At 50.8% G+C, this 12842-nt stretch overlaps 4 protein-coding genes across 4 annotated transcripts in view; 2 read left to right on the top strand and 2 right to left on the bottom strand.

The window, feature by feature from the left end:
- The window catches only part of GUITHDRAFT_153315 (hypothetical protein), a 3744-nt gene extending 3089 nt beyond the window's left edge, over positions 1 to 655 (bottom strand). The window contains exons 1-4 of the mRNA XM_005830213.1: positions 614 to 655; positions 474 to 565; positions 280 to 427; positions 96 to 224 (exon numbers count right to left, since the gene is read on the bottom strand). Coding sequence (XP_005830270.1) covers positions 96 to 224; positions 280 to 427; positions 474 to 565; positions 614 to 640 — 396 coding nt within the window. The 5' untranslated portion in view covers positions 641 to 655. The remainder of the gene's footprint in view (positions 1 to 95; positions 225 to 279; positions 428 to 473; positions 566 to 613) is intronic.
- Positions 656 to 4056: 3401 nt separating this feature from the next.
- GUITHDRAFT_153314 (hypothetical protein) lies at positions 4057 to 4823 on the bottom strand. Its single transcript, XM_005830212.1, has one exon. The coding sequence runs from the start codon at positions 4321 to 4323 to the stop codon at positions 4150 to 4152; it is 174 nt and encodes a 57-aa protein (XP_005830269.1). The 5' UTR covers positions 4324 to 4823; the 3' UTR covers positions 4057 to 4149.
- A 1170-nt stretch (positions 4824 to 5993) lies between these two features.
- Positions 5994 to 6855, top strand: GUITHDRAFT_110703 (hypothetical protein; the record flags this gene model as incomplete). Its single annotated transcript, XM_005830211.1, has 2 exons — positions 5994 to 6530; positions 6628 to 6855. 2 exons carry the CDS (start codon positions 5994 to 5996, stop codon positions 6853 to 6855), a joined length of 765 nt encoding a protein of 254 aa, XP_005830268.1.
- A 1623-nt stretch (positions 6856 to 8478) lies between these two features.
- On the top strand, positions 8479 to 12808 carry GUITHDRAFT_110702 (hypothetical protein; the record flags this gene model as incomplete). The annotated part of the gene is made up of 19 exons (XM_005830210.1): positions 8479 to 9328; positions 9419 to 9570; positions 9734 to 9853; positions 9897 to 10019; positions 10066 to 10125; positions 10171 to 10272; positions 10529 to 10626; positions 10683 to 10779; positions 10823 to 11002; positions 11048 to 11094; positions 11259 to 11334; positions 11389 to 11622; positions 11870 to 11920; positions 11972 to 12016; positions 12062 to 12124; positions 12181 to 12260; positions 12523 to 12579; positions 12625 to 12690; positions 12745 to 12808. The coding sequence occupies 19 exons, from the start codon at positions 8479 to 8481 to the stop codon at positions 12806 to 12808; spliced, it is 2565 nt and encodes an 854-aa protein (XP_005830267.1).
- Between the last annotated feature and the right edge of the window lie 34 nt (positions 12809 to 12842).

The following is a 12842-nucleotide window of genomic DNA, read 5'->3' as shown; positions in this document are numbered from 1 at the left end:
ATCATCGTCACACCACCCACACATCACAACCTGAACATGATCGCAGTCTTGGGGGGTCAAGCCTGGATGTCCGCGAGCATGCTATCGATGTCGACAGTGTGCGTATCTTGCTTGAAGTAGCGGTACTCCGTGATCTTCAGCCCTCCTCCTCCCAGCAGCGGCTTGTGGTTCGCCCAGGAAGGGTCGGGAAGCATCATCGTTGTGATCCCCTGGGATACCAGGAGCTCCGCGCACACCCGGAGGGCCCCGCTCCCTCCCACGGTCTGCACGCCCATCGACGCGGGGGGGGAGGGAGGAGCCGAAGATCACTTCGGCCATGAGGGAGACAAACTTGTCGTCGCCTCCTGGATGCGGGTAGAAGCAGCTTGGGGCCACGGACTTGGCGGCTACCTTGACCGTCTCGAACTCATGGGAGGTGTTGTCGGTCCTGCATGAGAAGCTTCAGCACAGGGGTGAGGCTGGAGCAGCGGCACCTTCTAAGGACTCCAATGCCCAGGTCGAACTTGTTGGGGCGTGAATCGGCCTTGAATCTCCCGGTGATGGACAGCAGAGGATCAGGAGGAGCCTGTCAGGGGGTGGCTGAGCAACAAGCACCGTCCCCCTCTACCCGAACCTTGGGAACGTCCGCGAAGAAAGACATACAGATCTTGATTCTGCAAGCAAACCAATCTTTCATCCTCAAGCAGTTTGAGGATGCAGCACGTAGCTTCAACATGGACGACATGTAGGAATGTTTGATCCATTTACCTTCCGTGTCACATCACACCACACCACAACATAACACATCACATCACTTCACTTCAGGTAAACTCCAGCCTGTTCTGTTCCATGTTCTTGCCATCCACTCTTTATCAATCCTCTCTCCTCTTCTCGTAGCTGCTTTGAGTTTCATCTAGTTCTTCATCGCTGAAGACAAGAATCTTGAGGCACAAGTGGAAATAATCGCGTACCTTAACAACTTAAACCAGACCACGTGTGCATCATGAACATGCATGATGTCATATCATCATATCATCATCTTACACTCCCAACCTGCTCTCATCGACTGCTTCTTGACCTTACCTCGCCTCCTTTCACCCTTTGTTTCTTCTTTCCTTGCCTGATCCACATCACCTGCACCCCCACCTTATCTATCCTTCTGCTACTTTCATTCCTCTTTCTTGTTCCCCTCCTCTCTTCCTCCTCTCTTCTCCTCTCTCCTCTCTCCTCTCTCCTCTCTCCTCTCCTCTCTCCTCTCCTCCTCTCCTCATTCCACCAAACCATATCTTCGCTCTCGTTTATGCCCGGATCTTTTACAACCCCCGCCCCCCACCTACCCTCCCCTCTCAAAAGATAAGTACCACAGCCCACCCTCCCTTTCACCACCCCACCCATCCATAGTACCACTACCCACCACATTTGAAAGTAGCCATCTTTTGCTACGTAATGACCAAAAGATAGCTCTTACCACCCCTCCCTATCTATTGTTTTCCTACCCACCCCCTTCACGACCTACCCCCCGACCTCTTGACTACCTACCCTGTTTAATCTCCTAGTAGGATGACCCCACCCTTTATTCCCCCTGCCACGTCTCAGTCCTTTTTTCCGACTAGCCACGGTACCGCGAATGTCGGCTGACCCGCCGCTGGCACGCCGGTCGGATCCGCCGAACTTGTGATCCGAGCCGATGATCGGGCCGGGCCTCACTGAGCCTCCCGTCTGGCCGGGCAGTGCGGGCACTGAGCCTTGCGGGCGCGCCCCGGCCGCCGCCGGGGCGGTCCGGGTTGAACGCTCCGAGCGAGTCGGTCGGCCGCGCCCGCCCCCGCCGCCGGGCCGACCGTACTCGGGCCGGACTCGAGTCCGATGACGCGGGCGTGGCCGCGGGCCCGGGCGGCCATCCGTTCGCCGCCGCTGGGCCGGATGATGGTCGCATCAGGTCACCGCCGGTACCGGCGCGGTTCTTAGTACCCGGTAGTTCCCCCTGGGCGTATCCCGCGGCCGGGCGGCGGCCGGGCACCGTCACTGGGCCCCGGCACGGTGTGGCAGGCTGGCCGCCTGAGAGTCAGACTCTGTTGACCGGGCGTGACCATGACGGGAGTCCGAGTTAAAGATCAGTGTGAGGACAGGTCAGGAGAGTCGAGGAGGCTTGACCCTGACACTGTCGCACAGGCCAAACGGCCGGTAACGGCGAGAACTTCGGAACCATAGCGTTGCCTTTCTCAATTGACCTTGTAGCTCTAAAACGTTTCGCGGTGAGGGTGGTAGATTCAAATCCACGCATACCACGCCTCATGTGGGGGCGGGGTGGGTCTTCCGACCGTGTTCCGAATTCAAATCACGAAGAGCCAAGCAGGACTTTTTCAGGGGTAGGGTCTTCTTGAGTACAATTTCTTGGTACCAGTTAGTACAGTCCGAACCATGTGACTTTGGTACTCTTTTGATACCATTCGGGGTTCTCCCCTATGTATTGTACACACCCGGTACAAGTATAACCCCACTCCCATGAAAAATCTTCAAGCATGCTGGTGATTGCTTCATCCCTTGAACCTGGGGCCTGTCCGATCAAATCATATGGGCATACATAAGAAAACTGCAAGCCTGTATGTGGGGTCGGCCTGAACCATTCAATTCAAATGAGAGGGGGTGATGGAGGCGGGACTCCTTCGGATCCGAGAACCCCTCCGTTTGAGTCATTTTGGGTGGTGGGGTGGGTATGGAGCACCCTCAACTACCCACCTTTGAACGAGTTTGAAACTCTACAATAGGGGGTGGGGGTAACCCCCATTTCTCATTCCCCAAGCCCCCTCTCCCTGGACGAGCAAGAAGCGATGAAATGGTGCCTTCCTGACTCACCAGGATGAACCTTGATATTGAGAGACTTCGAATCCAACCCAACTGAGATAGAAATGAGATGAAGATCTCATATCATACCTGTAAGAGATGATCGAGCTTCTTTCTCAACTCTACAGGTTGGGCCAAGGTTTTGAATCATCCATCCTGCAATGGAATATGCACCCTAGGTTCAAACAATCCGCGGGTGTACTTGCAAATATTCTTCGAAGACAAGATGAAATTTTTATGATCAGGTAAGGAATTGATAATCGATACACCATTGAACAGAATCAACTCTGATTGACCCTTTATTCAAATTGCCGTAGGTTGCACGTTGCGCTCAAATGCATGACTGTGATTTGTGAGAAATTTGTATCCAGCTGTACCTTGAGCGACTTTTCTGTCTAGATATGTGTTCTCATGTCATCACTTGCTTTCAATTCTTCTAGTCTTACAGTCAGGATTCATGCACTTCACCTTTCTATGGAGGCAAGTCTTACATGCACTCAACCGTTCAACGATACATGAAGAGACGTTTGCACAGAAGATGACTGTTCCTGCCCGCATAGATGACTGTAGAGAACCGTTGTTGATCATGAATCACTATATCCATGATCATATTTCGATGATTTTTCCGTTTCGCTTCAAATTTTTCCTCGTTCATGATATTTTCACAAGGATTTCGATTGCACAGAAACCTAGTCAGAAATGAAACAATGTGCAGATGACGCCTTTGCGTATCAATAAATGAGACGTTCATCGGATCAATCCTGTCTTGGTGTCGCAATGCTACCGTGCAACTGTAGTGTTCTTGTCGCATGGCTCTACAGAGGAGTGCCTTGTTCAACAGAGCAAGCACTCGATGATTGCAATCGAGTCGCAAACACTGTGAATCAACAAACAGAATTGCACATTCAGGTTATCATATCTTTATTAGAAGAGTTACAATCAGGGTACAAGCACAACCGACCTCCCTGTAATCCTGAAGACGTTCCATCTTTTGCCTGGCGAGGGTGTATCTGCGTTAACCAAGAAGCATGTGACATGTGGCCACATCTTGAATGCTCTACGGTCAGGAATATCAGCATCTTCAAAACGGCTCTCTTGTTTGCTGTGACATCAACTGCTTGGTAGCGGTTCATCCGATGAACAGAATCTGATGCAAGTTCACACCAGTAATATTTACATGATGCATCAGTCAGTGTGATGAAATTGGTGATTTGCAAAATGTTTCATCGTTCCAACACATCCTTAAGAATTGGATGAAGAATCCTTCACGAACCACGGGACTTACTTGTCATCATTCGATTGTACTGAGGATCATCTTTGTTTCAAGCATCAACCTGCTCCGACCGTGACTGCTAAAATGCGCTGTAGATGTTCATTTAGAACTTTCTGTTGAGCTTTTCCTTCAGTTTTGCATGTTCTTCCATGCAGTGAGATGACCATGTCAATATTTTGCCTAGACCTGATCGACTCCCGAGTCCTGAACTTATCTTTGTTTGTGCCCATTTCATGTCACAACCTTTTCACATCGGGACAGTTCTGCGATGTGTCGAAAACCCCTTCGTATGCAGCCATTGTCTCGAGAGTTTTGTATGCTGGGCGGCTTACTGGTACGTCTACGTACTCCTGGATACCGGTTTGTAATATTGGTTGGGCACTTGCCAAAGTCTTCACCCGTTCATCAATCTCATACAAGTTGCCAAAGGCTGCAAATCATTCCAACCTGCATCAAGAACACGTCATTTGGATCTCTTCCCGTGATAATTTCGATGAAAAAAAAAGAGATAAATGCTCACCTGACTTGTCTTGCTCTGTCAAACGCTGCACATCCTCATATCTGTACGGCTTCGCAGAGTTCACAGTGGCGGGAAACTTTCAACATTGATATTTTTATTTTGATATTTGATATCGTATTGGCGATGCATCATGATTGAGCTTCGGAGGGCCAGCCACGCCTGTGAAGGCCATAATGGCCATCAAAGCTGACTTGCGATGCCGGGGAGCGTGACACACAAAGATTTCAGGCCGGAGGAGCGTGACACACAAAGATTTCAGGCCGAACATCCCCTCAATTTTCAAGTTGTTCCATGTAGGTTGGACTTGCTCCAAACTATATGGAACAACTTGAAACTTGGAGGAGCGTGACACACAAAGATTTCAGGCCGGAGGAGCGTGACACACAAAGATTTCAAGCCGAACACCCCCTCAATTTTCAAGTTGTTCCATGTAGGTTGGACTTGCTCCAAACTATATGGAACAACTTGAAACTTGGAGGAGCGTGACACACAAAGATTTCAGGCCGAACACCCCCTCAATTTTCACGTTGTTCCATGTAGGTTGGACTTGCTTGCGTGACACACAAAGATTTCAGGCCGAACAACCCCTCAATTTTCAAGTTGTTCCAAATATTTTTTGTGGCCCTGAATCATTTCGGGCGCACTGAGTGTTCCAAGTTCCGGCATGCCATGAGTCAGCGCCGCCCGGGGCTCAGGGCGCGGCAATGCCAGGCAGGCCAGCCTCCGAGTCGGACGCGGGCTCCGAGCCTCCGAGTCGAGTCCGGCGCGGCCGCAGCCCGGCGCGTGACACGGTCACCGTCGGCACTGCCGACTCTTAATGCCGGGATCAGCATGCCAGCCATGCCGCACTGCAGTGCGGCCAGTCCGATCAGATAGCCCCGCTGCCATCAGTTATGATTGAACACTGAAAACTCAAGGTCCGACGGCCGCGGCCGGGCGAGCCGGACTCTCCGGCGGACCGGTCCCAGGCTTCAAGGCTACCGGTGAGTCAACCGTTGAACGGTTGAACGGTCACTGACCCGGGTGAGAGTCAAGTTCCGAGCCAGGCGGCGGCCCCACGCGGCGGCAATGCCCGGCGGTACCGGGCAGTGGGCCGTCCGTGTGATGAACAGCGGCGGCGTTGCAATGATGCTTGAGTTTCATATTCTAGCATACCACTGTGACAGTCGGGAGTCACGTCTCATGTGCAGACGGTGCTGCCTCAATTCTCAGTGGTTTCGTGTCACAGTGTGCATTAAACTCGGTCTTGAGCAAGAACTGTCTTATACATTATACATTTATTATACATCGAGACGTGAAATTGAATAACTTCCTCGGAGGCTCTACGACAGAAGGAATAAGAAGTACTTGCTTGTGGACTTTGGGCTGGCATAGAAACAAATGCATTCATCAGGCCGCAGCATCGGCAACATCTTGCCCTGTGAGGTTTCTACGGCCAGCTCTCGCTCCTCGCGGAATCAAAAGGAGCAGGAGAAACTAGAGATGGCGCAGCAGATGGCGAAGAGGCGGATCATGTTGGGCGTCAGCAAGACGAACGCATCGGTGACAGTGAGGAACTCAGGGGTCAAATTCGAACGTCCAGTCAACCGCGCGGGAACTCGGGGATACCGAGCGCCCGAAGTGCTCATGGGCATGCAGTGCCAGACCACAGCAGTGGACGTGTGGGCTGCTGGGGTAGTACTGCTTACCCTGCTGTGCCGCACGACACAGTTCCAATGGTTCCAGCATAACGACATAGTCACGGCAACGATGGAGATCTCTTTGTGTACCTTGGAAGTGCGCTTGTCTGACTGTCTGAGCAGCTTGCGCATGTACATCAAGAGCATGGATGCTGTGTGGAAGCACAACTATGGGTATACGGGTCAGTACAGAGATAAGATCAGAGATGTTATCGAAGATTTCAAGCTCGACGTTAAGGTAAAATTGTTGTCGTCGGCGTTGTTGTATCAAGAGGATGAGGATGAGGGTGATATGGAGGAGGGAGGCCTGAGGTTGCTAACTTGATGTCATTCAGATTCCACCATTGGAACTGCATCTCAGCTATGCCCGCGGTTTCAAGCAAACATGGCGGACCTTGTCAAGCTCCCTGGGCGCGCATGCGGGATGCAAGGACTGGCTGGAGGTGGATGAGAAACATGCGATCTGGGACTTCCTCAACTGCTGCCTCGACATCGATCCCCGCACGAGGATTACGGCACTGGAGGCTCTGAAGCATCCCTTCCTCATTAGTGCTGTCAAGTAAACCGTCTCTACCCGTAGCTTTCTCCTTCCTCTCCTCTCATGTCCTCCTCGCCCTCCTGCCTTCCTCGCTAGTGGTCTTGAGTAAACAGTCTCTCCTCCGGCATCTCCTCTCGCAGCGATCAGGCATATCAACTAGCCTGGCCTCCCAGGCGTCCATTTCCCTTCCAACCCCTCCCCTCTCCTTCCCCCAGCCTCTCAAACTCCTCACCTCCTCACAAATGACACCGCCATATTACAATAGGTTGGGAGAAGCCTCAAAAAACGCAATCATGGCAAAGCAACAGGAAGTCTCTTGAAATATGTTTCATATTCAACCGACGAAGCATTCAGGTAAAGGAAGCTAGGGCGTCAACACAACAAGGAGAATCGAATTTCCTTTATGTCTTCGAAGGTTGCTTCTCTGATCGGTTCCCTTCATGTTTCCCTTCTTCTGGAAGTGAATAACCAGCACCTATAGCTGATGAGTGCTTTGGTACGCAAGTGCAAATTTCGATGCATACCTTTCACATTCAACCTACTATAGGTGTGATTCTCAGCCAAGAATTGAGCTGTTTGATCTCAGTACTTGCCTGGCACTTTCAGGAGTTAACATTGAGGGGCCATGGTCCTTGACTGCGCTCAGCAGCTGAGCAAACAGTCCCTGAGTACATTGGGAGTAGTGGGATAGGGAAGAGACCGGGGCAAGTGTGAGGTCGTTTACAAGTGTTTTAGATTGATACGAGAAGTTTGCACTACCCCCTACCCCTCAACACGGGCTGGAGGCCGTTGGAAAGATTCAAATCATTTGAATACCTACCCCGAGCCACCTCATGATTATTTAGTCAACTATACACGCCTATTCATATCAAATAGAGGAAGGTTTTGCTCAACATTGCCCTTCTCGTCTTGGATGGCCCGGCAGCCCCTGGCAACGAAAAAGGTACATAAATTGACGGAGCAAACATTTTTAGCTCAATTTTCTCTTGCCGCTTTAATTTGACTAAAACTACTATGAGAACCACCCTGGTTGACTGATCCGACAAGGATACGGAACGGCAACGCTATGCTTCGGAAGCCTGAGAAACTGAGACACGAGGCTCGGATCTCGGATCACTGGGCCCGGAAGCTCGAGAGCCCGCCCCAGCTTGAATTTTGCTGATCGGCTGGGGGTGGGGTGGGCATGTGGCCAAAGGAGGGTAGTTCAAGTCAAGTAGAGGGGTATTCACCTCGAGGGTGTTTTGTTGGTGGAGCCAGGGGGGTAGGGTGGTCGGCGAGCAAAGATTTTTGAAATGGTTGTTCGAGCAGGAGGAGGAGGGGGAGGAAGAGGGTGTGTGAGAGGGCGACATGGCTGGTTTCCATGCCAAAATGTTGAAATGAACACAAAGTTCTGATGGCGGACCAAGTCAGTTCGTCCTGCTAGCTCTTGATCTAATCGGAGAACATCGCAGACTGTCGTGGGGTTTGTGGAAACCTGTGGGGAAGCATCGAACGACGCGAGAAGGGACACATATCAGTTGCTGACAGGCTGCATCTGAGACACACATTGTAAACACGAGTTGTCCTGTGACTTCTGATAGAGTATCTTGTTGCAGAGTCCATCGTCGCAGCTCAACTAGAGGCGATTGTTCCAACAAACTTGTGTAACATGAAGGAGGCCGTGTCTCAACAACATCCGGTCATTGAGTATCAGGGACAGAGGCTGCGAGTGTTGAAGAAAGACAAGTTCCTCGGACCTTATGGGTGGAATGTGAGCAAGCTCATTGATGTCAGTACGAATGATATTGCCTGGGATTTCCGTTCGGATGAGAGGAGCAGGTTGGATCAAGTGCTGCGGGAGGGTGTGTTTGTGCAGGAGAGTGAAGAGCGAGCTACTGTACAAGATCAGAAGAACGTCCCCAGTGAACAGCGAGCCAATGCAGAAGATGAGAAGAATGAGCTGAGAGAACAGCCAGAAAATGAAGAGCTTACGAAGAATGGGCTCAAGGCCGTTCAGGCTGCCGATGGATCAGAGGACACATCCAAGGTGTGGAGCATCAAAGTGCACCAAGACGGTACGCTGGAAAGGGACGGTTCGGTCGGGGACCGCGTTGCATGGGCCATCGAGCACCAGGGGAGGAGAGTAGCATGTAAGAACGCTCACGCGTGCCTGACGTACAAATACTCTTCATCGGTCGAGTTCAAAGCTTTCCTGGTCGACATGCAAACATACAGTCGTTGTGTGTCGAATGAGGTCCAGTTCCTCCCTCCTTCATCCTCAGCCAGCGGCTTCGTTGAGATGTCGAGCGAGAGCTTGGATCGGAGTGTAGACCGAAGTGACTTCCACATCGTTCCCAAAGATGCTGCTGTTGCCCCTAAGTCATATGCTGAGGGACCGCAAGTAGTCAGCTCAGCTGAAGTTGAAGCCCTGTTTCCCGGCACATTGCACAAGATGATGAAGGAGACTATCTTGGACAAGATTGAAGCTGGAGAACTGTGTCATGGTGATGCGAAGACAGGTAGGAGATCGCAATCTCTTGAGCACGGTGATTGCAAAACCGTCTTGTGCTTTCGTATCAACGTGATCTACTCCTCACCTTGAAGTTTAGGGCATCGGGGAGTGTTCGAAGATGTTGCAACTTCTATCAAGCATGTCTTGAATGAGAGTGCACAAAAGTGTGCTGTCTCAGAACAATCTCGATTGATCGCCCACGCAATACATGATGAAATTGTAAAGGTTTACGACGCTTTGTTGAGACAGGTGAAACCATTGTTCTTGTTGTCTTCCCTGTGAAAAATTGTGGAAATTGGAGATAACAAAAGCAATGTGTCAGGGAAAGCAGGTGGCATCGAAGCAATCATCAAATAACGAGGCAAGAAAAATATCCAATTTTTCCTGTTTGTTTGTTTACATCTGGGGGCAGAGCAATGATGGCAAAGTGTCGTTTATGCAAGAGCGCATCAAAGAGCTCGATGCTGAAGTTCAATGTTTGATGGAGGCGAGCAAAGATTACGAGAAGAGATACAAACTTGCAGAACAAGACGTGAGCTTTCAGACTCTTGTGCTCGGCCTGACGATCGTGGTAGTTGGAGTTCGCCAAGGAGAGGGAAAAAGTTCTTGCCGAGCGAGAGAGCGATCTCAAGGCTTGTCTGTCGGGGCTGAAACTCCAGCTGGAAGGGCTGGAAGAAGAGAAGAGGATGTACCTCGTGGTGAGTTAGCATGCGCCTTGTACGATGAGATGACAAGAGGACGTAGGAAAAGAAACATCTCACGGGCAGCTACCAGAGTCTGTTACAGGAGGTGCACGATGTTGAGGTAGCCAAGGGCGCGTCGCTCGACGTTCCTCACTCACATCCTCAGGCGGAGCTGAGACCCTCCCTGCTTTCGCTCAGCACTGACTTTGCAACGATGTCGGGGCTGTTGATGGAAGCAAGGGCTAACAAGGATCGATTTGCCTTGAAGGTGACTTTTCTCTCCTATCATTCAGTCGTAGCTGAATGTGATTGGGCAAACCTTTCTGGACCCTCTTGTCTCCTGCGCGGAATTCGTGGTGAACTCGCTTCCTCCTGTTTCTTTCCTTCTCTTCACTTCCTTGTCTTGCTGATCCTCCTGTTCGTTTCCCCCTTCCTCCTCGCCCCCTCGTCCCTTCGCTGGTTTTCCTCGTTCCTCATCATTCACACTTGCTATCCTTTCATCCTTCCGTTTCGTTGACATGAAGGTGGAAGAGTTGGAAGAGCAGCTTGAAGCTGCCAAAAGTGACAACGAGAGTTTGGAATCGCGTGTGATTGACCTAGAAGAAGAAGTTCGAGAACTAAGGTGATCTCAGTCTCTTCACCCTTGCACTCCACCTTGACATCAGCGCATGTCGTCAGCTCGCAATCGGTGCTGAATGGAAACAACTTGAAAGTGGCCTCGAACAGGTTGTCAATGTTGCAGTGGGAGCAGCGGCATGTCAAGACAGCCCTGAAGGTGGATTGACCGTGTTTGTCGATGTTGTCTGATTGGATGGAAGGACGTCTGTGATGAGTTGAAGGAGACAATCTGTCTGCTGGCGGATACACAGACTGTCCAGCCTTGTCAGTTCGCCGACACGAGCTCGACGTCGTCATGGGCTGAATCTCTACAATCCGTTGAAAAGCTGCAGAGGGACATCGAAAGCGTTGAAGAGAAGCTGAGCATCGGGATGGAGATGGTGAGCATCGAACCGCGAGGGTGGATAACATCTCAGTTTTTGCAGGTGAAACACAAGCAGACAAGTTTGCATATCCTCGAGCAAACAAGCAGGTGATAGGGCAGTGATTGTGATGATGATGAAGTAGATGAAGTTGTTGTTGATGATGATTGAGGTGATGATGATGATGATGATGATGATGATGAGGAGGAGGAGGAGGATTATGTTACTTTTGTTGGTGGTAGCGTCTGATCATGGAGTTGATACTTGCTTGCAGGTATCACGAGCGGCAGAAACGTGCTCTGCTCGAACAAGTCTGCAGATCTCTCGAGACATTGTGCAATGAGCTTCAGGTGAAGACGTCTGTATGACAGGGTGCAAGTCTAGTTGACGAAAACGTCCTGCAGACGGTGAGCGCGGAGGCGACATGTACCACGATCGAGCTTGGAGAACAACTCGATCAGTTGTCAAGTCTGCAAACTCACAACAACGAGCATCTAGAGCAGACATCTTCAGCGGAGTCAGCATCTGAAAGCCTGGCATCAATAACAAGCCGACACAACCGACATGTTGAAACTTTGATGTGCACTCATGAAAACACAATAAGCGCGCTGAGGACAGGATTCGAGTCGCAAATCTCGGTGTGTTGAAAGATGTGGTGATTGAGTTGTTGTTGTTGTTGTTGATGATGATGATTGAGATGGAGATGATGATGATGATGATGATGGAGATGATGCCGTCCTCGTCCTCGTCGTCAAAGACTCAGTGAGATGATGATGATGATGATGATGATGATGATGATGATGATGATGATGATGATGATGATGATGATGATGATGTTGTCGTCGTCCTCTTTGTCAAAGACTCTCACTGCGCCTTACACTACAGGCGCTGGAACAACGGATCTCTTTCCTCGAGAGCATCGCACAAGACAAACAAGTGAGGGCCGACGTTCCCCATCGTCTTGCGTGCGAGTGACAAGCTGGGCAGGATGAAGTGAACGAGCTGGAGGAGGCTCTTGTTGAGCTCGAACAAGTGCGATGACGATGTTGAGAAGTTGCTGTGATGGTGTGAGGACAGGAGAAAGACATGGAGATCAGCAGGATCAGACATGAAAGTGAACTAGCGATCGTCGAGATGCAGGTGAGTGTTATGATGAGGAGAACTGCTGTGTGTGACGGGATCTTGTGGTTTTACAGGCCAAGTTGAATGCTCAGGATGCCATGGTATCCATGTTGAAGGATGTTGACTCGAGTCACCGGCGGTCTATGAGCGAGATGTGAGTCTGTCGTGACAGGATAAGGAGCAGCAGCTGCTATGATTGAGATGATGATGGAGATGATGGAGATGATGATGATGAGATGATGATGATGATGATGATGATGGAGATGATGGAGATGATGATGATGGAGATGATGATGATGATATTGAGATGATGATGAAGGCGACAATGATTTTGAAAGTGACGGTGATGGGAATGATGATGTGGATGCGAACTGACGGCCATGGAGACGATGTCAGCTGCTGACGATGGTGGTCAGGGAGTTCAAGACCCAAGAACGAGTCGACAGCGCCATCGAGAGCCGAGAGATCGCCAGGTCCGACCCTGGCGGCAGCAGCCATGAAGCTGAGATGCTCGTCAGGCTGAGAACGGAGCTGGAGGAACTGCAGAGGCTGTCGCAAGTGAGGATACAAGCGAAATCTGAGAGGTAGGGGGAGGGGGGGAGGGGCGGTTGATGGCTGTGGCTGAGTTGCTTGCTAAGGGTGAGGGAGTTGGAAGCTGCTCTCCTGCGGAAGGCAGATAGTCTGAAGAGTCTGCGGACGTGAGTTGGAACGATGAAGCGCCATAGAATCTTTCCTC

This window comes from Guillardia theta (genome assembly GCF_000315625.1).
Source record: "Guillardia theta CCMP2712 unplaced genomic scaffold GUITHscaffold_47, whole genome shotgun sequence".
NCBI lineage: Eukaryota > Cryptophyceae > Pyrenomonadales > Geminigeraceae > Guillardia > Guillardia theta.
The sequence above is the reverse complement of the archived record's forward strand: the minus strand, read 5'-3'. Positions and strand labels throughout refer to the sequence as shown.

Excerpts from the sequence above, each read along its gene's own strand:
- GUITHDRAFT_153314 (XM_005830212.1), bottom strand. The coding sequence starts at position 4,323 with ATGGGCACAAACAAAGATAAGTTCAGGACTCGGGAGTCGATCAGGTCT.